Here is a 26,384-nt window from a genome sequence, read left to right as displayed (position 1 = left end):
TGAACAGCCGTGACGCCTTGGTCAGACAGATAGTGCTGAATTTCTTCGTCAGACAATCCATCGAGGGAGCGCGTATAAACGACTCCACGCGAGGAATTTAAGGTACGGTGCGGTTCCACCCGGACAGGGAAGGTGTGGAGCAGAGAAGTACGCAGCAATTTTTGAGCCTGGAGGGCACTGTGTGTTTCTAACAACAGGGTGCCATTCCGTAATCTGGAACAAGACTTTACAGGACCCGCAATTGCGTCGACACCTTTCTGAATAATGAAAGGGTTGACCGTGGAGAAGTCGTGACCTTCGTCAGACCGAGAAACAACAAGGAACTGTGGCAACAATGGAAGAACCGTCTGTGGCTGAGACTCAGTGAACTTACGTTTGTGAGCAGACATAGTGGAAGGTGAGGAAACCATTGCGGAAGAATCCCCCATGATTACCGGCGTCTCCGATGGCGCGCTCCTCCCTTGTGGGGGCCCTCACCGAGGGCACACCCGCCTTAGGTGATTGTTCACACCTCAGGTCACACCTCCCGACAAACGGACGGAGGGACCAATCGGCACTTTCGGAAGGTATCAGCTCGGGTAATCACCCCTCCCTGGGCCTGGCCTTTACCAGGGGGTACGTACGTGTCCTACCTGTCTACCCGGGGCGGGGAATTACGCGTTACCCCGTCACCGGCTACGCATGGAAGTGCGTGGGTCGGCCTTCAGACACGCACAGGGAGGAAAAAAGAGAAAGGGAAAGGAAAGAAGAGGGGGTCTCAAACGCCGCAGCGGAGAAAAGGGCAAGGAGAAGAGGGAAGGAAAAGAGAAGGACAGAGGAAGGACGAGGACTTGTAAGTGTAGAAAGCAAGTAAGTTGGAAAAGTTTCGAGCGTCCGTCTCCGGACGTAGGCACAAACCATACTCCCAGAGGGGGAGAAAGGGAAGGAAATAGCCAGAGGTGAGGGGGGGGGGGGCGAAGATGGGGGACGGGGAGGGATGCGGAAAGGGAAGGGAAGGTATGCAGCCCGGAAAGGAAGGAGGGCCACATTAGCTCGGGGTCCCGTGCTCGCTACGCACGTGTCCACAAAAGAGTTGTGGACCCCCTGGGGGAGGACACAACCTGATCATAATTTGTAAAGAAAATTTCAGGTTACCATTCATCAATAGTTTCTCTGACACTACAGTACACAGTTACTATTCTCTCAAATTAGCCACTCAAGTAACACCTATTACAAATTATCAGTTGCTTTTTGCAGTATTGAAAAGTATTGACAATACAGACAAAGCTGAATTAATATTTCTTGTGCTTTCTTAAGGCATGCCTGCTAATAATACCTTTTTTTCTTCCAGTTTCACAGTAACATGGAATCCAGTTAACATTCTCAATTTAACAATGATGAAATATGAAGAACGTGGTTTCCAGCCGAACTCACCTATTTCTCCTGAGGACATACATATGTCATTTGTTAGTTGATTTCCTTGACATTCATTTGAATGATATCGACATTTCGTTTGAAATTGTGGATATGTTAGAAGAAATAGGAAATAACTGTGACGAATCCTCGAACCGTGGTTCAGATGACATCAGTTGTGCCAGTAACAGTCCTAAAGAAGAATACCTTCCAAAACTAAAAGAAAGATGTACTGCAACAGCTTTCAGCAACAAAGAAAAAGCAGTGAAATACTGGTTAAACGAAGGAATGAAAAAAGCTTGAAGTTATGTAGTGTGCGAAGGTGTTTTCGTTTTGTAAAATTGGAGCATGAACTGTACAAATGGAAGAATGAATTACATGAAGTCAGAAATATGCCCCATACAGAAACCCAAAACCATATGAATGATAAACTGTTCGAAAGATTTAGCACTGCTCATGTGAGGCTATGCACCGTTACCAACGGATATCTGTGATACTGGGCCCTCTGAACTGCATCCGAGATGTACAATGCTAATTTCGTTGATCTGGCTAAGTAAGTTCAAGAAATCGTACAGAATAGGAAGTTGCAAAATTACATTGCGTAAACATGTAGAGCAGCTGATAGTGCTATAGAGAAATTCATAGCTGACGTAAAGACAAAACTTGCTGTTCCCACTGCAACTGCTGTCTATAACACTAATCAGTCAGGTTTCGTGAAAGATCTGCATGCACACTGCACTTCACCATTTTGGGGTGACAAGAGAGTCGGTTGCTCAACCAATGAATGCAATGTCGCATTCATATACAATAACTCCAGTGATAAGTATGAGTGGTTTACTGTTTCCACAGCAGTATATCTGTCTTCAAGAATCACAAGGAAAATTAGGACCAAAAATAAAAAAATGGACTGTTTAGTTGCAAAAATCTTGTAATTGACCTATCAAAATCTGGAAAAAATGGGAAAGAATAATTTTCAACATTTCGTTTGAAATGTATTCCTACCAGCTGCAGAAACTAATTCACTGCATTTGTTTGATTCAGGGTCTGGACATAACAACGATGCCTCTGTTTTTGTGGACGACGGCAAAAAATCTGTAGATGTAATGTGGATTCCGTCTGGAACTACTACTGCGATTCAACCTCTTGATAAAGAATTTCTTTGACAGTGGAAAGCATTTTTCAGTAAATTATCAGACAACATAATTTCCAATATCTCTCCCTCATTTCGGGTTTATCAGTGGTATTCTGAAGCTACAGTCATTTGTGCATTACCAGTTTTCTTCGCCACACTTCACGACTTTGATCAAGTATGCCTCGTATGCAGCACAACGTGCAAAATAATGGCCGGGATCATTTCTGATTCCATCCCAGTTCTGTCTAAATAAAACTCTTGGTTACTGAGAAGTGCCCGACTTCATCAATTTCTCCTTTGTCCGGGGTGCCTGGTGCAAGAAAAATGTTTGTTTTTGTCATTCAATACACACTTCGGATTTTCATGAAGATTACAGGAAATGAAAAAAGAATTGTTTCGCTGATAGTAAAATGTACAAGATTCAAAAATTATTATAAGAAATGGCCTACAGAAATTGTTATGAAATGTAGTACTGCAAGGCACATTTCATTTCAACAAATTACAAGTCCTCACTGATGGAATTCGTCTTTGACATCAAACACTGCCACAATTTTCTTTTCTCTGGTAGCCACTTTTACCAGAATTACAAGTGCAAGAACTGAACTGTCGATATGAAGTTATTCAAAAAAATATTTGTATAGTTTAAACCGGGTTTTCACCGGAGCAAACAAGCTGACAAGCACGAGCGAAAGAGAATTCTGTCTAGTGCAACCAGTAGGCCTCTTGCAGGTCTTTCAACTGGTCGCCACTGCAGCTACTTACGTGTCCTTAACCTTCCCCAGTTACCTAATCGGAAAATGGAGACCTGCAGTTTAACATGGAATCCTTGCACGTCTTTTGTGGCCACTCCAACATCTGTGAGAAGTGAATGCTCAGTTAAAAATCATAGTGAAAATGTTGTGGCCTGAATGGGATTTGATCCAGTGCTCTCAGCACCACAAAGTGGGCACTTTACCACTACACCATTTTTGTTTTAGGGGTAAAAAAAAAGAAAAAAAGAAAAAAAAAAAAAGAATATGACCATTAGACCTTACATGTGTAGTGGAAATGCTAGCTGTGTCACCTCTTGAAATAATGATCAAAGTCAGTAATTAGTGTTCTGTTTATAAATTGCCCCTCAACGGTAATGAGAAGCCTGGGAAAAACGGCAGCCAACATACTATGAAAATTTTGGACCGGTGCAAAGGAGAGATGGAGATGCAATTCCATGTAAAGTGCGCAATCTCCACACATCATACTTCCATACAAACTGAGACACTTAAATTCTGCCTTCCCTGCGCCATTTTTGCATACTCCATCAAGACAGTGTGCTCACCATGCAAAATAATCCTCACTGAACAGCAAAGTTTCATATTGTGGCTCTAATATAAGAGAGTTTTATCCTGTATGCTGAATTTTAGCTCCAGAAGCTAAAAACCTATAACACGGCATTCATAGGCAATGTTCGCTACTTTGTGTTCTCTTCCGTTCCCACTATCGTAAACGATTCTACCCATATTCAAATGCACTGTAGTGAATTTTCTGCAAATGCTCATTCGCACGTGTTTGCTTCCATTCGCTCCACTGCAAACCAGGCTTTAGGTGCTTAAAGTTGGTGCCTGTGAACTCCGGATAATTCTGTTATGCAGCGCTGTGTGAGTGATTCGCCGAAACGCACGCTAGGCAGACAGGGCTGTACAAACCGCTGTTATACGCTATTCTTCGCATGGGAAAAATGTGTAACTTCAACATTTTTTACAAAATACTTGCAGTGCCTCTTAGCAACTAAAATTCTGGTAGTGCATTTCTTTCATTATCTTCTTACTGTGTAAAAAATTCAGGATAGGTTTTGACATGTCTTATTGGACCATTCCCTTGTCAGCTGCAAACGAAAAGAATTGATTTAATTCTGCAAATGGTGCTGCAAATTGTGAGCTCTGCTTGCATCATGCACGCAAGGTCAGTAGTCTTCACCACTTCTAGCAGCTGCCCCTATGAACTTGGGTGGCCTCAGAACCCAAGTAATAGCCGCCATTAGTGCCAACATGAGCCACAACTTGATGGCTGCTTCACCCTGCAGCTGTTATGGAGCGTTTGATTACTGGCACAAGTCCCATGAAAGCCCCGATGAATGTCCCCAATAATGTAACACCGTCCCCACCAGTCTGCATCCATGGCATGGTGCTTGCTCTGTGTAGCCCTTTGCCTGGGAGATGGCATATCCAGACATGATCCCTGAAGCAACATGGGATCATGTAGACTCCTACACCTGCTGTGGAGCACAATGTTCAAAGAACTATGTACTCCAAAATACTTATCTGCAGTAGCTTTATACCCTGTCATCAGCTCTACCACAGATCACCACCTATCCTGCTTTAAAGAGCAGGCAAGCCTCCCATGTCCATGTTCTGTGTGAGGTGTGGGCATAGAACTCCTTGCTGCCAGTGGTTCCACTGCCCTTCAACCACTTTTCATAGATTTTTGCAACAGTAGCTCACAAACAGCAGATTAGTTTTACCATTTACAAGATGCTTGTTACTATGTGCGAAGCCATAATTTGCCTTTTGCTGAAGTTAAATGTCAGTTAATCAGTTAACATTCTTATTTGTGGCCTCTATTACCATTAGAATGATACTCCATTTGTCTAATGCCCTTACATACTTTTGTTATTAAATTGTGTGTCCCCAATGCCACTAGGTGTTGAATCTCATGGTGGGTAGTAGTTATATGTTTTGGTTCACCAGTGGTTGAGCCTCGAGTAAAAATGGCTACCGGAAATTCAAGATGTATGAAATGACACTACGTTTGTATCATGAGAAAGTATACTGTACATTTTACATTATGAAGATGCAAATTTACCAGTAATATTTTGAGTATTCTTTAATTCAACATCTTATGCACATGCCTGTTAGTGTGAATGAGGCATGAGTTCCCAATCTCAGACCAAAAATGAAACAACAAAGTAGCAGGTAGATGCCAGTGGCACAGTGCCAGAAAGTATGAAGTATATTTTCATCTGCCAGAGGGGTAAAGGACTGTTTCTTTCTGGGGTGCAATGGGAATATCCCCAGGGATTACTTTGCAAAGTATACAACAAAAATCCTAAATGCTACACAAGTGCTTCGGCCCAAGAGGCTGCAAATACACACAAGAAGGGAGTGTCTACAAAATGAAGGAGAAAATATTTTATCAGGGCAAAGCACCTGTCCACAATTGTGCTTTCAAAACTGGAAAACTGAGGAATCTGAAGTACGAATCATTTGACATCAACACTATTCCTAAGGAAATCAGTGGTTTGTAAATCTTATGAGTCCAACAAAAAGTTTATGGCAACAGTAAATGGTTATTTTGTATATCCTGACAAAGTGTACTTAGGGATTACATATAAAATAAGTGCATATTCTTACCTAAATAGCTGTCTTTCATTGGCAAGTCAAGCACTGAAGTTACTTCTGTAAGGAGATTTCTCTCAAATGCCAGAATTACAAATTTTCAAGCCTACATGATAAAATTTCCCCAGTAAAACATTCCCTGTTCAACTCTGCTACAGTGTGAGAGAGACTTTTCCAAACATTCAACTTTTGGACTTTCTGAACTCTACAGAAAGATAATGTACTGAAGTTTATTACCCACCTAGGAATAACATTACAATGGCATTGAACTGAAATAGCTGTCCAGACATCCATCACCCACATGATGTATTAACACCAACTGGGCTTCTTTGCAGCTTTTACAAGATGTGTGACACTATGCTACTCAAGCTATATTTTTATTGACTCAATTACATATGAAGGTTTGTATGTCTTATGTAGAAAACTTTAATAATAGTGCGATAATTTAGTAAAGGCTAATCTTATTGACATTTCTAATCTGACTGGTTGTGGACCAGCCTTCCTGGAAATCACACTGCTAGTTAGATAACAGGGTTGGCAGCACAAGGACCCATGACAGCTAATGTTTTATCATTCTCTCAAGTAATTCATATAGCCCACAAGTGAAACTGGTTGACCAGTAGCTATCAATGGAAGTAGGATCCTATCATAGCTTAAGGATCTAAATGATACAATTTAGAGGATACTATTAAGAGGAGTTCACCTCTAAGCCAGATACAACTAAAGACTCTGAGGAGGCAATTTTGCAGTCCACATTTAGGTGTTGCATCATTTGATTATGGATCATGTCAGCACCTTAGCTGATGTTACAGCTCTACAAACACTATCAAAGGTTCAGATTGGGGGACAGGAAAAGGTGGCCTTCAAACCACAAATCTGTCAGTTTGCCCTCTGGAATGCGTTAGAGGCAGGTTGGTTTGGTAGGGGGGGAAATGGGGATACCAAGACCACTGGGAAATGGTCACTGGCTCACAGCATTACGTACAGTCTTTTGTAATAATGTGATTAAGTTGCATGAGCCACGGAACATCAACAGCCGAGAATGAGTTATGTGCTGTGCTGAAGTGGGTAGGGAATCTGTCACTGACAACAATAATCAAGCAACTAGTTGATGAGGAGACACCTACTGGAGTGTCTGGACGTCCAACACAGTGGGTTATGTACATTAAAATCCCCAAGGAGGAGGAAGACTGGAGGTGGGGCGATTATGTATCAAGTTGAGCTACTCAGAGTAGCTTATTTTTCACCCCCTACAGCATGTCAATATTGCAAATAGTGCTACTAACAGTTGTTCGAATCTGTACAGCCACCACTTCCAACCTTGTTTGTAAAGGCACCCATTCACTATAACATTTGTGTGTACATATGTGCAAACCACTCTGTGGGTTTGGCACAAATATTACAGTAACTGTTGTAGAAGCAGAACTTAGGAAAGTAACTATCAGAAACATGGTTTCTTGCAACGTGACATTGCAAGATAGAATAAAAGTAGCAGTGGTTCAGGGAAGTGGCAGCAGTACACTAATTCCACTGAACAATCGTCATGGAAAGAGGAAAAGTTGGGACTCGAAGCAGCCCTTGTAGAGAACCACATTCCAGAGTCTTCAATCACCAGCACTTGTGTTTATACAGTGTTCAGGAACATAAATTTTGGGGCAGGTGAAGAAGGAATATCTAGGAATGGCAAAATTAATTTTCTTTGATTTCTTCATAGACTTGTCTTTTGAAATTGTGAAGGTGTTAAAAATATGCTAAGATTTGTCCAAGTTAAGATCAGGAACAGAAGAACAGGAGGTTCTAAGATCCAGGGCCTGCAATTCCCTCAACTGTTGGCCAGTGCCTCACAGCGAGTCACATGGTTCAAGTAGGATGGTTTCCCAGAGGAGCTCCCTCCACCACAGGACACCTGAGGAGATGAATAATTCTCCAGAACAGGATGTGCGATTGGTGACCCAACTGTTTGTAAGAGAACAGATGGCAACATTTCTGACACGACCTCAGATCAAAAGGATTTCATTGCAATGATACAGACATGGGTTCATTTCATATGGACTAGCTGCAAAGACTTTTTCTCTGTCACAAAACCAGTCATAACAGCATGTATAATGAGAGCATTCAGCCATTAAATGAGTATCTGCACCATCTAGGACAAAGTGTTCCAACACTGCCCCAAGGGGGCACTGAGCAAACATCAGCTGCGGGCAGACATTTAGCACAAGCTACCTGTCAGGTGACCTATTGCACTGTGTACACACCTCGTTTTGCACACACACTCTAGCCACTTGGTCACTTGTTCCCATGTTCACTCAGACGAGGCAGTAAAGTTAAATAGGCTATGGCCTGGCTTCCTGTTCATCAGGTCTTTGCTCACCTTTGCCCATGGGTGGGCATGCTGCGAAATGGAACGTCCTGGTCCAGCTATATGCTTCATGCCATACTTTTCCCAATGACTTGTATATGTAAAGCTCGCATCTTGTGTCTCGCTTATAGCATGAGAAATAATGACATTATCATCCTCCTCCTCCTCCTCCCTCCCCCCCCCCCCCCCCCTCAAGTCCTGGTCCAGTCTGGATTGAGTGCTCCTATTTATGTGTGGAAACAATTTGATGTTTGCTGAATGTAAGGTCAGCAGCACAGATTTGTTGCATACAAGGAGTTAAAAATAATCTGTTGGTATGCTGTGTGTAGGTTCGTAATGGATAATGGATTTCATAACTAACTAAAGAAATTGTTGTGACCTTCAGTGGGCAAATGATAATGTCAACAAAAATCGAGCTATTAATGGTTTGAGTTGTGTAATGGGATGAAACCAAACAGATGATGCTTGCAATATTACATAGGCCTCCTTTTTTTATCGGGAAGTAAGTCTTTTGTGCAACCAGTGAGGGGTTTTCTTTTTAACAATCCAGCTGATTATTCTCTACCACCGATTAGATTCATTTCGTTATTATCGGGTAAGGCACCAGCTACCTTCACTAGAGACCCAGAGAGGTGTCACAGTGGAACTGGTGGTTACTGCTAGACCATTTCATTTCATTTCATTTCATGAAAGAAGAAAGCTCACAACCACCCTCCCCCAGCTGGAATGAACAATACTGCTGTAGTTTCCTCCTCTTTATCTATTTCTCCACTCTATCCATCTTTTCCCACTCTCCTCATGATACCTTGGCTCTTACCTAGGTTTTATTTTGGCTTTTCTCATGACCCTTTGCATTATTTCCTAGTTTGCTTAATTTCCTTTAGTCGCTACTTGCAAATTTCTCAGAACTGCAAGTTGTGCTGGAAGGTCACCCACTAGGGTACACTGATGGATGCGACCATCCTGACATCCAGGCCTGGGCAAGGATCAAAATTCTCATTAGATGCTCGCCAATACGATGGCAAAGTGTTAAAGAGTTTCTGTAGTATCTTAGCTTATTGATACTGCCAGAGTTGGTGCCTCGAAGATTCCTGCAGACTTTGAACATTGCCACTAAGATGACCACCAACCTTCTGGTACAAGATTACCTCCATGTTGCTAGTTGGTACCGAACATAACATTGAGTTAAGACACAAAGCTATTACGGACATTGGCTGCAAGCAGGTATTGACTGGAGTCAATGGGGAATGTTGAAAATTTGTGCCGGACTGGGATTCGAACGTGGGTCTCCAGCTCATTAGGCAGATGCTCTGACTACTAAGCTACAAGGACACAGCATCTATCAAGTAAGCAGGAGGCCTGGGTTTGAATCCCAATCTGGCACAAATTTCCAACTTCTCCCATTGACTTACACACACACACACACACACACACACAGACAGACAGACAGACAGACAGACAGAGAGAGAGATAGAGAGAGATTGAATATTTATTTAAAGTGCACTTTTGTCAACTAATCTTTTGCTTGCTTGTCCAGATCCCTACAGCACGCACGAGATCCTTTGGCCACCTCCACCCATTAATCATTAGCAGCAAGTGCATAACATATGGCTCCTCAGAATTACTGACTCGCATCACAACAGTATCCATCGTTGGCTACGCCATGAGAGGAAGTGAGACAGTGTCAAAATGGTATAATATCCACCGTAGCTTTTGTTAGTTTATTAGTTGGACTGTTGAGGTTGAGAGGATGCTGCATCTGGGATCAGAACTTTAGATGGATTAGTATTTGAAAAGAAATAGTGATAAATATACCTTTCTTTCTTTCTTTTATTTTTCTTTCATTTTGGTCTGCATAACTTCACCAAGCAAGAAGTGTGGAAAGCCATCTCTATCTATTAGAATTGCTCCATAAATAAGCTATTACAGTAGCTTCCGCTAATCATTTCTACTTTTAATTACTAGGTCTACAACTTTGCTTCCGCATTTTTTTCTCGAAGTTAGAGACTTTTTTGTGAAAAACTCACAAAAAAAATTATGATTAATAGTATTGCCCATCATTGGCCACTATATTCTCCCATCTTTCAGATAGCATACGAACCCTGTGGCAGAAGAACTGGGCATCTTTTGTGGGGATCCATGGATCGATTCAATTTTGCACTTGTTCATATGATCAGAAGTGCTAGTCAGCCAAACTGTATGCCACTGATCGAAAAAGGTGGCAGTCAGACAGATCAAAGTATGGAGAATAAGGCAGGAGGGATAGGACTTCTCATTTCAATGTTCCATGTATATTTTGACAGGTTCTGCGACATGGGGTTGAGCATTGACTTGCTGGAAAATTACCTTTACATGTTTATTGCTGTATTATGGCCTTTTGTGTTTCAGTGCTAGGCTCAAACGCATCAATTGCTTTCAATAATGATGTCCTGTGACTGTCTTCATCTGTTTCAGTAGCTAAGGAAACATTCTGTCTTCCACCACCATGCCGGTCTTTGATGTCAAAATACCGTTCTTATGGCACTGAACACATTCACTGCATGTTCTTCCACTAATAGTTCCCTCACCATTGGTCTTACCCAGCATTTTAAGAGCCACAGCCACAGATTTCTTCATGTTAAAGCAGAAAATTAAAACTTGCCACAAATGTCAAGAAATGGGTACGTAAGCCGACGTACTTAATTGAGAATAACCTTATGATGCAATCACAAATTGACTAATATTTTTATGGCATTATGTTATCAGACACCTAAGCTTATTGATTACACCTATGACCAACCACCTGAACCCCACTTGCTGCTACTGCCGTCTATGGCAAAGCAGCGGAAACAAAGTTGTAGACCCAATACTTAAATGGAGAACCTTTGTCATCCAAGTACCTACTCTGTACTATGGAACATAATCAGGTGTCCAGTTTTGTACCGCTCTACAGTCCCCCTCTACTAGACATTGGCAGTCAATGAGGTTGTCTTCCTCTGGAAAAATTGCAGGGAATAATGTTGGACAATGGCAAATGCTCTCCTGTAGACTACGACGTGTCCTTACTTCAGTAGCAATGTAGTTATATTCATCGTGGACCACAGCAACAATTTTTTCAGCCTGATAACATGGATGATGTTGACACAAACAAATTTTGTCCCCTCCATACTTCACCTTAGCAAACCTCAATCCTTCATGAAACACACTGGATATATTTGGAGAGTGGCAGAATGGCACCCTCCTCAAAATAGCAGAGTCGCTTTTAAACAAAACCAAGGGCATAATTTTTCACAGAGAATATATAAGGGTCATTCCATGTCAATTCGACCAATTTGACAAAATGTTCCAGCTGATAGTCTCAGATTTGGTTGAAATTTAGCACACCAATGCTATCAAGTATGGAACACTCATGTACAAAACTTTAAGTTCCCCTGCCAATTAGTTCCAGAATTATGACTTGTGAAAGAAGGTGGCGTGACCCGGAAATTGCAACCCGCATCTAGCAGTCTATCTTGAAACCCAACTTCAGGTCTTAATAACTTTGGAACTATTCCGCACAGTCCAGTGAAATTTTTACAACCCAGCAACATCCACTTAGAGAACACACTATGAATCAAAACACCAACAACATATTTCTGAGGGAAAATAAAAAACTCCAAAATGTGATTTAAAAATGTTAAAAGGTACATATTGTAGGTGCCCTCTATGCCAAATATAATTCACTCAAAAAGGGTATAAATTTTTTTGTGGTAGACTTAATGTGGCCTAAACACACACAGAACTCATCTTGCCCATATCAGTCACACAAACTGACTAACACGCACACGAAAATACAAAAATGTGAAAAATTATCTGAAAAACATGGATTTTCTAAGTGTGGTAGCACAAAAGGGACAAGTGACATCCAAGCCAAATTTCAAACACTGCATAAGTAGACCATAATATAATATGTGGCAAAATTTCAACTTGTTATTGCAAGGACTTTGTGTACAAGAAAAGTTGACAGACGTATTTGGTTACGTTTCTTTTAACATGATTTAGCAACTAATAGTGATGATGCAGACAGCTTGTTTCAGATAAAGCTGCAGCAATTGTTGGGAACCATTAAGCAACAGAAAGTTAAACAATGGTAGTTTTCAGGGACAGAATGAGTCATTGTTAGGCAGGAACAACAAAGGAAACAAGCAACAATTACAGGTTACTCATGTTTTTAAGATTCTAGTTCAGACTGGTCAGTACTGTTGTGGAAAGTCAGTATGAAGGCAGAAGAGTGTACTAGTGGTGCTTTTGTTCAAACAAGTTGCGGTATTGGTAGAGCACAAGCATCTGAATGTCATAAAACAACATATGGAACAAAATGTGGCATTTGCTTTGTACTGTATGATCTGGATGAATCGGACCAAGATTTGTTGCTGTGGAGATCCGGGATACACCCTGTGGGCACAAGAAGTAGAGTTCCAGGAAACTTTAGTGTTTGTTGTCATCATATGAAAGTGTTTCTGGATAAGTATTCTTTCCTATAAAGAAGTTGTTTTGTTCCATTTCAGATTCATAAGAAGACGGTGAAGTGTAGCCTCAGAGAAATTGATATAAAATCAGTATTGAAAGTGAATCAGTGGATGGAACTTAACATGAAACCAGAACAAAAGTTATGTTCCAGGTGTGTTACACTGCTAAAAAATGAAGAATATTCTGATAATTTACGTGAGAGTGACGAAGAGTATCAGCCACCTACAACCACAGCGGATGAGAAATTAAATAAGTCAGTGACTGCTCTTGGTTTGTCTCCCATGAAGACACACAAAGTTGGGAAAAAAGAGACAGACCCAGCTATGGTAGAAGAAAACTACAAGAAGCTCAAATGGAATTAAAACACAAATAGCTGACACACTAATGGTGAAAGTGGAAGAACTATCTGCTCCAAAGGAACAAAAATCATGTCAGACATGCTCTGATTTGGACAAAATTGTGCATGATTTGAAAGAAAAATGTGCCATATCCACACACCAGAAAAAAGTAGCTATTCTTACCCTTGCACCTTCCAGCTGGTCTATTGACTACACTGCAAAGGAATTCAATGTTTCTACATATATGGTAAAGCAAACTAGGAAAATAAATGCAACCGAAGGAGTGCTTCCACACTTCAGCAGGCTCAGGGTAAGCAATTGGGTTCAGAAATAAAGGTGCTAGTGTCGGAGTTTTATGAAAATAATGACTACAGCTGAATAATGCCTGGAAAAAAAAAAGACTATGTAACGGTGAAAATGGAAAAGTACATGTACAGATGCAAAGAAAGACTGTTGCTATGCAACATATCAGAACTACATGTAGAATTCAAGGGAAAGTATTCCAATACCAAAGTAGGTTTATCATCTTTTTTCAGTCTTTGGCCAAAATGTGTTGTGCCTGTAAGTGCAAGTGGCACACACAATGCTTGTGTATGTGAGACACATCAAAATGCTAAGCTGATGTTTGCTGCTATAAAGGATTCTGGTCTGGATTACAAAGGTGCAATGAAGCTGCTAGTGTGTGACATAAGTTCCTACCCGTGCATGATACACAAGTGTGAAAAGTGTCCCGGTAAGGCAAATCTTGCAGAACACATGAACAACAAACTGTAGAACTCTTTACGGATGACGAACTTGTTTCTTATAAACAATGGACACACATGGATCGCACTAGTCTTGAAACAAAGCAAAGTACAGTGGAAGATTTTGTTGAAACGTGTTGTCAAAAAATGAACAAACTGACCACACACAGCTTCACAGCAACAGCACAATCGGCTTATCCCCAGTTTTGTAAGGATAATTTGAAACACGGTGAAATTATAGTAATACTAGACTTTTCTGAAAATTATACATTTATAGTTCAAGATGCCACCCAAGGATATCATTGGGACAACAGTCAAGCAACTCTCCAGCCATTTGTGATTTACTATAGAAGTGAATCAGGTAATGTGTCTGTCATGAACCTGTGCGTTTTTAGTGACTGTTTAATTCATGATGCCATTGCAGTTCATGCCCACATTCGCACTGTCATGGCATATGTGAAAAACAAGCTGCCTTACATACATTTTGTGAAATACTTCAGTGATTGGGCAGCTAGTCAGTACAAAAACTGTAAAAATCTCAATTTATGCATGCACTACCATGATTTTCAGATTCACGCAGAATGGAATTTTTTCACAAGTCATGGTAAAAATGTATGTGATGGTATTGGCGCTACCATTAAGTGCATGCTATCATGAGCTAGTCTGCAGCACCCTACAGAAGGTCACATTCTAACACCTCTTCAATTATTTACCTGGGTACAGAAAAATATCTCTGGCATACAATCATTCTCTGTTTCGAAGGACGAGGTGAAATCAGTCGAAGAGTTGCTAAAAGGCAGACTAGAACACGTTAAAACTGTTGCAGACACAAGGAGCCATCATCACTTCTCTCCAGCGGACTCTGACAATGTGCAGATTGTCCGGTTATAACTATAGGTTCATGCACAACATGTGTCTTCACAGTGTGTGTGACTAAGGATTCAGAAGCAAAAGCAGCAACATACAACCAGATTGCTATGTTATTGATGTTTATGATGACAAATGGCACTTAGGATGTGTTGCAGAGTGCTGTGAAGCAGAAGGTGATGTATTTGCGAACTTCATGGCACCAGCAAGATCATTTCATTGGCCACGTTTGGCAGACAGGTGTTGGATTCCTTTTGAACATATTCTTACGACAGTTCCAGTTCATACCTCACTGTAAGGAAGACAGTACAATTTGCCACTCAATGTACAGAGTACAGTAGCTAAAGTTTGGGAGAACTTCTGTTTGAAGCATAATCGACTGGTTTTTAGCAGTTAAGGTGCAGTAAACATTAATGATAGGTTGTGATAATCTGTCGATATGTTGTTGCTTGGTGATTAAACTGTTGTGGGAGAGGATAAGAAGAGGCAGAACAGTTTACGATATGTTTTTACAAAATTGTGTTGTGGAACAATGGCCACATCACCAAATACATCTGTCAACTTCCATTGTACACAAATGTCTTGCAATAACATGCTGAAATTTTGAGATATATATCATTATGGTCTACTTATGCAGTGTGTGAAATTTGGCTTGGATACCACTTGTCCCTTTTGTGCTACCACACTTCGAAAATCCATGTTCTTCAGGCAATTTTTCAAATTTTTGTATTTTCGTGTGCATGTTACTCAGTTTTTGTGACTGATATGGGCATGATGAGTTCTGTGTGTGTTTAGGCCACATTAAGCTCACCACAAAAAAATTTATACCCTTTCTGAGTGAATTATATTTGGCACAGAGGGCAACTACAATATGTACCCTTTAACGTATTGCATTTATTAAATCACATTTTGGAATTTTTTATTTTCCCTCAGAAATATGTTGTTGGTGTTTTGATTCATGGAGTGTGTTCTCTAAATGGATGTTACTGGGTTGTAAAAATTTCACTGGACTGTGTGGAATAGTTCCAAATTTATTACGACCTGAAGTTGGGTCTGAAGATAGATTGCCAGATGTGGGTTGCAATTTCTGGGTCATGAAATGTTCAATTTTGTGATCTGGTGTCAATTTGTTACACAACCATTCATACAGTGTATCAGTAAGACACAAATTATAGATAAGCAGAGCACCAAAATGCAAATGGATAGTATTGTCATGTTCAGCAATGTAATATTTACCTCAGAGTAACACATTAGCATCTCACAACTCAGTCTATACCAATATTAAATGAATACATGAAAACTAGAACTGTGTGGCAACAACTAAGATCTCAGTTCCTCTACACTAATCTTCAAGCTGAAAACTTATTTATTAATTAATACACATATTTCAAATAAAATGTTCACATAATCACCTGAGACTCTCTTGAAAGCTTCTTCATTTTGAAATGCTACTGGATCCACCTTGTCGGCAATAGTTATGAGACCAGTAACCACATTAGCAACATGTTCATCATTCTCCAGTTCACCTCCAGACTAAAACAGCATTTGAAAACATTCAGAAGAGATTAGAGAAAAATCCACACTAAGACACCTCACACAGCACCACAAGAAAAATACAATTATTTCATAAGCATAGTTCGAACTATACAGAGAACAGTTAAGCTTATGTATGTACCCATTTACTACTGAGAAAGGAAGGAAGCTTTCTTTCTCTCAGATACATTATGTTCCACCGATCTCGCACCATTAAAGAAACTTTACACCAATATAAGGAAATAGGTATTCTCTTCATGCGCGCACACACACACACACACACACACACACACACACACACACACACACACACACTTTATTTTTTGCTTATCCATATGGTGATAAGACATACATTGCTGCTCCAGTACCCAACATACAATGTATGACAGTGTTTTAATAAACCTCTGACATTTGCATTACCTAATAAGAGACACGTACACTGCACATATGTTTCTCATGTTTTACACCATTTTAGAACTTATTCGGATGTAACAAGTGCTGTTCTTGTAAAATGCACTCGAGTATTTTCGAGAAATCAAAGTTCAAAGTTTTACAACACTGTTTAATACCATATAAGCTCCAGAGATCTAGCAATGGTGTTAAGGCAATCAGTCAAAAGTTTCCTGAGGTGATTTCAGGATGATCATATATTTTTGCACTGCCAGAGACAAATATCATATAATTAATAACACTAAATAAATTTCCTTGAAAAGTCTGCAAGTCTGACCATGATGGATTATTGGAAATACAGCTGTCTGAATTGCTTAATATGAGGAATGTCCAGAAAGTAACACTGACATTGAAATGATTTTTTCCAACAAAGTTGGCAGCATTGCATTCAAGGGCATGATGTTGGCAGTAGAGTGGACACTCATTTGTCTTAGTCAGCTGAAAACACTTGTTCTAGTGCTGCGTTGAAATGAGTGTGTTCCAAATTCCACCAGCTGAGAGGTGAGGATCATTATACAGTTTCTTTCTGCACAGGGAAATGTGACATTTCAGATTTTTAACAAACTCAGACCTGTATATGGGGATGGCATAATTAATTAAACTAATGTGTACAAATGGTGTCATCGGCATAATGAATGTTCATGATGAACGAAGGAGTGAGCAGTCCGCAACTTAACTGATTAGATGGCAAACACGATTGAAAAAAATGATTCGTGATGACTACTGACTCGCTTTGAACGAGATGAATACAATGTCTCCAGAAATTTCCACATCCTTTCTGCATGAAACTACTGATACAATTGATTTTCAAAAACTGCACATAAGATAGTTACCGAAACATATCACAAATCAAGGCAAAGTCAACAGAATTGCATCTTCAAGGGAATTACTCTAGCAGTTTTAACTGAAGGTGACCAATTTGTTGACTATTGTGTAAGGTGACAAAGTGTGAGTGGTCCACTGCACGAAAAGACAACCAATGCTATGGCAACATCCGTCCTCATTATCCAGAAAAAAGCTGTTTCTGTATAAAAAAACATGGCCGCAACAGCAAAGGGTTTCTCCTTGTAATTTTCCTGCGGGAAGAAATCATTAATGCTGTATGGTACTATGAGCTGTAAAAAAACTGTTGTTGTGGTCTTCAGTCCTGAGACTGGTTTGATGCAGCTCTCCATGCTACTCTATCCTGTGCAAGCTTTTTCATCTCCCCGTACCTACTGCAACCTACATCCTTCTGAATCTGCTTAGTGTATTCATCTCTTAATCTCCCTCTACGATTTTTACCCTCCACGCTGCCCTCCAATACTAAATTGGTGATCCCTTGATGCCTCAGAACATGTCCTACCAACCGATCCCTTCTTCTGGTCAAGTTGTGCCACAAACTTCTCTTCTCCCCAATCCTATTCAATACTTCCTCATTAGTTATGTGATCTACCCATCTAATCTTCAGCATTCTTCTGTAGCACCACATTTCGAAAGCTTCTATTCTCTTCTTGTCCAAACTAGTTATCGTCCATGTTTCACTTCCATACATGGCTACACTCCATACAAATACTTTCAGAAATGACTTCCTGACACTTAAATCTATACTCGATGTTAACAAATTTCTCTTCTTCAGAAACGCTTTCCTTGCCATTGCCAGCCTACATTTTATATCCTCTCTACTTCGACCATCATCAGTTATTTTGCTCCCCAAATAGCAAAACTCCTTTACTACTTTAAGTGCCTCATTTCCTAATCTAATTCCCTCAGCATCACCCGACTTAATTAGACTACATTCCATTATCCTTGTTTTGCTTTTGTTGATGTTCATCTTATATCCTCCTTTCAAGACACTGTCCATTCCATTCAACTGCTCTTCCAAGTCCTTTGCTGTCTCTGACAGAATTACAATGTCATCAGCGAACCTCAAAGTTTTTATTTCTTCCCCATGAATTTTAATACCTACTCCGAATTTTTCTTTTGTTTCCTTTACTGCTTGCTCAATATACAGATTGAACAACATCGGGGAGAGGCTACAACCCTGTCTCACTCCCTTCCCAACCACTGCTTCCCTTTCATGTCCCTCGACTCTTACAACTGCCATCTGGTTTCTGTACAAATTGTAAATAGCCTTTCGCTCCCTGTATTTTACCGCTGCCACCTTCAGAATTTGAAAGAGAGCATTCCAGTCAACATTGTCAAAAGCTTTCTCTAAGTCTACAAATGCTAGAAACGTAGGTCTGCCTTTCCTTAATCTTTCTTCTAAGATAAGTCGTAAGGTCAGTATTGCCTACAGAGGGTAATTCAGGACAAAAGTAGCGGAATGTTAAAGGCAGTGTGCTTGCTGCACGACATAGCATGTTTTCACAGAGCCAATGCCACACCACAACTATTTGATTTATTCAACTGGGACATCATCCACCCCACTAACTGCAGCACATTCAGATTTTTTTATCTGTTCATCTCTCTGGTGACATTTATAGGTGGAAAAAAGTTTTCTACAGACAATTAGGTCCAGCAGGAGAGATGTTTGAAGAAGGTATCAGAAAGTGCTCACGAAACTGCATTGAGAATAAGCCGACCTTGTTAAAAATAGTGGGCTAAGTATATCTGTGAATTTGTAATTTTTTTTTTTTTTTAATTTTCAAGTAGCTGATTAATATTAGTTCCTAAACATGGCTCACGTATTTGTAAGAAATTTTTGGTTACTGCCATAATCAGATCTGTAACTAAGATTGAATGAATATAAGAATGAGAGGTATTAGTTATACAGGGTGTATCAAAAAGAATTATCCGATTTGGCACATCCGTATTTCTGAAACTAAAAAACATAAAAATGAATTTTTTTTTTTTATGAATGGGAAACTCAAAAAAGATTTTTTTCATTCCTTTTTATAGGTGTTCAATAAGCTCCCCCTTGAAATGCATGGCATATGTCAATGCAGTATTCAAATAGTTCCCACACTGCAGCGAGATGTCTTCAATTACAGCTTTCAAAGCTGCCGTTATACGATGTCTCAGTTCATTAACTGTTGTTGGTAATTGAGGCACATAAACAGAGTCTTTTACGGATCCCTACAAGAAATAATCACTGAAAATCAAGAAAACTGTCATCCTCCATCTTGCCAAGAACAAAATTACAGAACACACGTTATTGTTTGTTACCTTCATGAAGAGCTTGCAGTAGCTGAATTTTTTGTGGTTTCAAAAGCGGAAATTGATGCAATACACACCAGACTCACAATGGGGGGCACGTTGATCTGTTGAGCTGCACAGTGAACGGATTTCTGCGGACTCCACGTGAAACTAGGGCAGATGTGTTCGACATCTGTGCCAGGCACTCTAAGACGGCCCAGCGATTTGTCTTTATACAAACAGTGTATCTCAGAACTGTTCATGCCATTGTCTAATGCTCTGTGCTGCAGAAGGATACACACCATACCTAGTACAAAAGTCGCGCTGAACAGTTATTACTGACCCGCACTGAGCAAAACATAGAACATGAAACGCTTTCTGTTGTCCCAACACCATTTTCACTGTAACTGAAATGGGCACACACTGCTGCTACCTCACGGGAACCATGTAAAGCTCTAGAGTTTGCTCTTTCCAACAGTACCTTGTTCACACACATATCTCAAATAATATGATAGTTATGACTTTTTAAAAATTTGATGATTCTTTTTATGCACCCTGTATATTACCAGGCAATGAAAGTACGAAACTAAAAAATTCACTTATCAGGACTCAAAACTTTTAAAATAACATCCAACATCAGTTTCAACAAAACTTATGCCTAAGTGGAATGGCTATGAATAGCCCTGCTAAAACCTATAACGAAATTCAAGTGGCAGCCGAGAGGTAGTACTGGTGGGGGATACACTGCCATCATTTTTTGGGTAATATCTACAAAATGACTGACAGTTTTTAAAATGCCAAATAATCTTACACATTATAAAACATAATTAAAATGGGTACAGTTGCGCAATGCTAAAACAAACTTTTCAGATGGCAGCAATACATTAATGCAGAACTCAACTAAATATAACATCTGGTAACACACACAAGCGCGCGCGCTCGAGTTCCGAGTTCTGTAAAACTTCAGGTTTGATCATATTTCGACTTAAAATGTTGCTGTGATGGTAATTATTATTTTTGTAATTTTAACTATGCACTCTCAATAAATAAAAGTGCCCCGAGGTGAAACTTGGCACAACAAGGTATTAAACTGTATATATTTGTAAAAAGGAAAAGAAAGATCACAAAATCTCAGTTTTACATTGAATAACGTGAACAACTGGAAAATCTAAGCCATGTTTATCTTCGGAAGATGCTTCAGTGTTAAAAACTGCAGTGAAGTCAACAGTATTTATCAATGAAATTGATGTCCTGGAAGACTCAATACTGGTGTCATTTGACACTGTAAACCTTTTATATAAAACAGATTAATGATTCTGTTCAAATAATGAAAGTGTTTACTGATGTAACAGAACTGGCAGAGATGACTTTGTATAATTAACAGAACTTTTGGAATTTGTGCTTCCTTTTAACACTAAATTCAACAACCATATTTATCAGTGGACATATGGGTTATCAATGGGTAACAGGTAATCTGGGACAAAACAGAAAATTTTTGCAATTGACCTAGAGAATAACTTCTCTTAAGCAAACCAGGACATAGAACAGAAAATCATATATTACAGAAGATACACGGATGATGTATTATACAGAAGTAATGCCAATAAAATACAATAAGTGGCACGGAAGGGAAGCTCTGCATACCCTAAATTTATTATTGAGCTAGGAAAAGAGAACAGCATAACACATTTGGATCTTGCAATTACTAAAAATGGAAGGAAGGCATAAAATAGGTATACACAGGAAATTGAGGAACACCGATGCTCTTATACGAGGGGGGGACCCAAAAGAAACCGGACTCCGAGGGCGCTGCCACTCGTAGACGTAGTGCAGGGTTCTCATGCTAGATGGTTTTAGTAGAAACCTTCATGAAACAGCTGTGTAGGTGGCGTCAGTGTAGAGGTGAACGTGCAAGTGTGGTACAGTGTGTTAACTGTAAGCCGGCAGAGTTGCGAGGGGAGTGCAGGGAGAGGAGGAAGCAAGCATTGGCTGGCGAGGGGACTGGAGCCGTTAGGGGGGGGGGGGGGGGGGGAGGCAAGCCTACCAGTTGCAGTGCTGGCACTACAAATTGCACATCATGCTTACATGAAAGCAGACGAAAAACTTGGAAGTACAACTCGCTTTAAATGTAGTTTGTAAATGAAACAGAAGTCGTCATGTACATTAAAATCTATATAAATAAAAATGAATGTATGTATGTTTGTCTACTATGCGCTTACAAACCATTCATCTGACAATTTTGCGAGCATCGCTACGTAATACCGGTTTCCTTCTAACCGTAGGCCTACCGGTAGGGGTTGTTGGCGACTCCCGAGATGGGACAGCAACTGCACCTACACTTATTTTGATAATGTTTAGCACAACTGCACAATAAAAACACACAGAACAGTACAGCGCAAAATAATAACGAAGCTGACAACAATGGCTATATTGTACAACACAGTCAGCTACGTAATGTTGGCAGCAGTCGAAACTGCGTGCCTACCGAAGCCTCGGGACGTTTACCAACTTCTACCGATTCAGGACTAGGGAGAGGTCTGCCATCTAAAAGTTTACACACTGTACTGTGTTTCTCTGACTGTTGGCGGGTTACCTCTGCGAAGTCGTTATGGCAACTTTAAAAGAACAAAGGGTGTGCGTGAAATTTTGTTTCCTGCTTAAAAAAACTGCAACGGAGACACTCCAAATGCTTCAGGAAGCTTTCCAGGAGGACACTATGAAGCGCACACAGGTTTTCGAGTGGTTTGGGCACTTTAAACGTGGTGAGGTGTGTTGAAGACCAAGCTGGTTCTGGATGCCCTTCAACATCGCAAAATGAGGAAAACATTGAAAAGGTCCACAAAAAGATCAACGAGGATCGTCGCCAAACGATCGACCAAATTTCAGCAGAGACAGGAATCAGTTGGAGCTTGTGCCAGCGGATTTTGAGTGAGCATTTGCACATGAGACGTGTTGCTGCTAAATTTCTTCCGCACCTTCTCACACAGGAGCAAAAAACCATCCGCATGAATGTGTGTCAGGACTTGAAAACAGATTGCATGTGATCCAAACTTCTTGAACAAAGTCATTACAGGGGATGAGAGTTGGTGTTACGGGCGTGACCCAGAAACCAAGCAAGCATGAAGCCAATGGAGGACTCCCAACTCTCCCAGGCCAAAAAAAGCAAGGCAAGTGAGGTCAAATGTGAAGACTATGATCATTGTCTTTTTTTATGTTTGTGGAATTGAGCATCGGGAATTTGTACCCCATGGCCAGACTGTTAACCAGCACTTTTACTATGCGAGAGGATGTGAGGAGTGAACGCCCGGAACTTTGGCAATCAGGTGACTGGTTTCTGCATCACAACAACGTTCCAGCACACACGGCCTTACGAGTGACCCACTATTTGGCACCTCAGAGGTGGTCCGTCGTTGCCCACGCTCCATACTTGCCGGACTTAGCCCCGTGCGACTTTTTCCTATTTCCACGAATGAAAAAACCGCTAAAAGGGGAGCGTTATGACGATGTGGAGGCAGTAAAAACAGCTTTGCAAAGGACACTGGACAATACCAAACTTGAAGAGTTCCAAACATATTTCCAACAGTGGGAAAAGAGACTTGACAAGTGCATCGCATGTAATGGAGAGTATTTTGAAGGTGACTGAAGTAATTTTGTAAAAAGGTTCATCAATAAATTCTTTATGACAACAATCCCGTTTCTTTTGGGTCCCCCCTCGTAAATGTCATCTTCGTAGGTACAAGTATGCCTTCTTCCAATTTGTGATACACAGAATCTTTACATACAGCTCATGTCAGCACAGTCTTTCAAACCCAGAAAATACATTAAATCATAAAGTTGGAGAGAAAATGTGAGCGATAAAGTGACTCAGGAGCATTCAAAATAAACTGTAATGACAGATCCACTGTACACAGGACAAAGAGGAAGCAAGCTCATGACATGATCTAGAGTCTACTTACATGATGGAAGTTTTAACACACTGACAACACATTTAGAAACACAGAAGCAGCAGGTGGGTCAGAGGAAAAAGTATAAAAGTGTTGTGAAGACCACCAAGAGGACATACTTTAAACATAACTGAGCACCCTGAAATTTATACCCATAAAATGAAGATCATCAAACCAATGATGAACAAACAGTGAATTTAGTTATAACTAGTTATTTGAAATTTTCCAAGAAATGTGATGTTCTCTTCTACTGTTCGCTAGGTCACAAAGAGTTGCTCCTGCTGTCCACACAGCATCCAATCTTCCTCCGAGAGGAAGGTATTGGTCCTACCATAAGATGGAGCTGACAGGGACAGAACACCAGAAAGTACACACACTTACATGACACCAGAAACAAAGAAAGTATTGACATTCCTATACATAGGCTGACAAAAAACAGGCAACTCTCACAAAGTTAACTGTTTGAAATTATTTAACAAATTACCACATACTGCACTCAATACACCTTTCAATAATTTTAAAAGTAAACTGCACAAATGATTAACAGACAATCCATACTACAGTCTCACAGAATTCATGGATACTTGTAACATAGAAATTGAGTTTTAAGTCTATGATTCCAATATTGCATACCGATTAATGTAGCATAAATAATTTGTACTTGTAATGTAAACACTCACTAACGTAGTATCTTCTTATGTATCTTGACATAATTGTAATGTCTATATCACTGCACGTGTTCAATGGCAAATAAAGAATCGGAGCACTACTTGTTTTGAGAATGGTTTAATCCAGCGAGCATAAGCTGTGCAGTTTCTTGTGAGTAAGAAAAGAGATTAACTTCGCATACTAGGTAACAGCTTTACATAGCATTGACAATTTTCTAAGTCTTGTGTAAATAAAGTTTCTATTGATGCCTAAATACGATTCTCTGCATATCTGTAATAAATCTGAATATTTCTGGCGTCTCAAGCATATGATTCCCACAGCCAAACTATAATTTCCGAACCAAAGCCTATACGAAACATCATCACGCAGGTTAATCGTGTCAAAAATCACTTCCCTCAACTCACGAACAAAATCTTCGGAAGCATTAGTCCGTGTCTAAAAACATTTGAGGAAGAAAATTTCGTAAAAGATTCGTTGATGTAAAAGAAGTAATTACGGTTCAGGTCACAATTTTAAAGATGGATTTCCAAATCTAATCAAAACAAACAAGTTACATAATTAAAATAATGTGGTTTTGCTAATTTATACTTTCATACAGAATAGTAGTCAAAAAATACGCGTGTGAAATCTGACATACAAACACTTACAGCAACAACAGCTCCATCTTCTGTTAGCACTAGGTATCCAACTTGATCTGGAATTCGCTCCAAGTTCAGCATGTTGGGGGCGATATCCCTAGAAAAACATTCTCTTTGAGTATCTGCCCAAAAATACAAGTGTGGTGGGTGTATCTAACCAGTATCTTGCATAATTTTTACATAATATAGTTCATTGCCTCTAAACAAACTTGTAACAAATGCACAAACAAAGCGCTTACTCAATCTATTTGTCCCCCGTCTGTCAAACTTCATGCATTATCTGCAGCCACATGACCACAACTCAAAGATCACGCGTCACAGGTGATACCATGGGTGATACAATCATTGTGTTCCAAAGTTTTTCACATATCATCATCATAAATAATCTCTGAACATCAACCAAGTGCCAATGGAATCTTCACAAAAATTTATGAAAACGAGGAGACCAATAAAATGAACGAAAAACCATTACTTTTGTCAAGCCGAAGTGCAAATTATGATCGCTGACACAGATACGGAGGCGATTAATTTTAACTACTTGTTCGCTCAACTGTAGCCAAAATCTGTTGGACTTAAAGTGAAAGACCAGGTAAATAACGTCTCCATAGATCGATTAAAACCACATACCTGATGAATGAGAACGATAAACAGCCTGATGGCACTCCAGTCGAACTGTTAGGCTAAGACCAACAACCAGACTCCAGAGAGTGTGAAAAAACTATAAGAACAACAAGATCAGGTCGTGAAACTCGATTTACAACAAGTTTAATTAAAGTCCTACATTAACTGTGCTACTGAGAAGGGGGTAACGTGGGCATATGACAAATTACTATTTGTATTTGTCCATGTTTGTGAAGTGTTAGCTCGGCTCTGGTAACCAAGCTGCTGAGTGCCCTGCAAATCAAAATCATTATCATCCTCTGAAATGTTTGTTGTGCTAATGTTGACATAATACCATTATCATGCTTTGGAATTTAACAAAAAAAAGTTGCTACCCTATGGTTATTGTAATTCATATTTCAGTGTGTGGACGATATGAAAATAAAATAAATGGGAAAGTCTAAGTTAAATTGAGTTCTTAATGAAGTGTATCCTCATCATAAAATTCCCCTGACACAATTCAGCCTCCTTGCACACAGAACCATTGAGGTAGCACTAAATGACACCATAAATTATAATCCCCTTGTTTTCAAGGTGGATTCCCACCCTTCCGAACAGAATTGAAAACACTGTGCTTTTAGCAATCGCTACATGACTCCGTTTTGTTTATTAGCTTGCTTTCCAAGGTTAATTATTCCATTTCCTTCGGTCCAGTAGCAGTTCCTTGGTCATCTGACAATGAA

The 26,384-nt window shown here is 40.0% G+C and overlaps 1 protein-coding gene across 3 annotated transcripts in view; it reads right to left on the bottom strand.

The window, feature by feature from the left end:
• The window catches only part of LOC126457116 (ragulator complex protein LAMTOR4), a 36,331-nt gene extending 10,644 nt beyond the window's left edge, over positions 1-25,687 (bottom strand). The window contains exons 1-3 of one of the 3 annotated variants that reach the window (XM_050093168.1): positions 25,669-25,687; positions 25,051-25,138; positions 16,103-16,223 (exon numbers count right to left, since the gene is read on the bottom strand). In XM_050093168.1, coding sequence (XP_049949125.1) covers positions 16,103-16,223; positions 25,051-25,122 — 193 coding nt within the window. In that variant the 5' untranslated portion in view covers positions 25,123-25,138; positions 25,669-25,687. Of the gene's footprint in view, positions 1-16,102; positions 16,224-25,050; positions 25,139-25,221; positions 25,254-25,280; positions 25,420-25,668 lie in introns of those variants that run through there. The other 2 variants (XM_050093167.1, XM_050093166.1) reach the window with 2 other exon arrangements.
• Between the last annotated feature and the right edge of the window lie 697 nt (positions 25,688-26,384).

This window comes from Schistocerca serialis, chromosome 2 (assembly GCF_023864345.2).
Source record: "Schistocerca serialis cubense isolate TAMUIC-IGC-003099 chromosome 2, iqSchSeri2.2, whole genome shotgun sequence".
Taxonomy (NCBI): domain Eukaryota; kingdom Metazoa; phylum Arthropoda; class Insecta; order Orthoptera; family Acrididae; genus Schistocerca; species Schistocerca serialis.
Note: the sequence above shows the minus strand (reverse complement) of the source record. Positions and strands in the feature narration are given on the sequence as shown.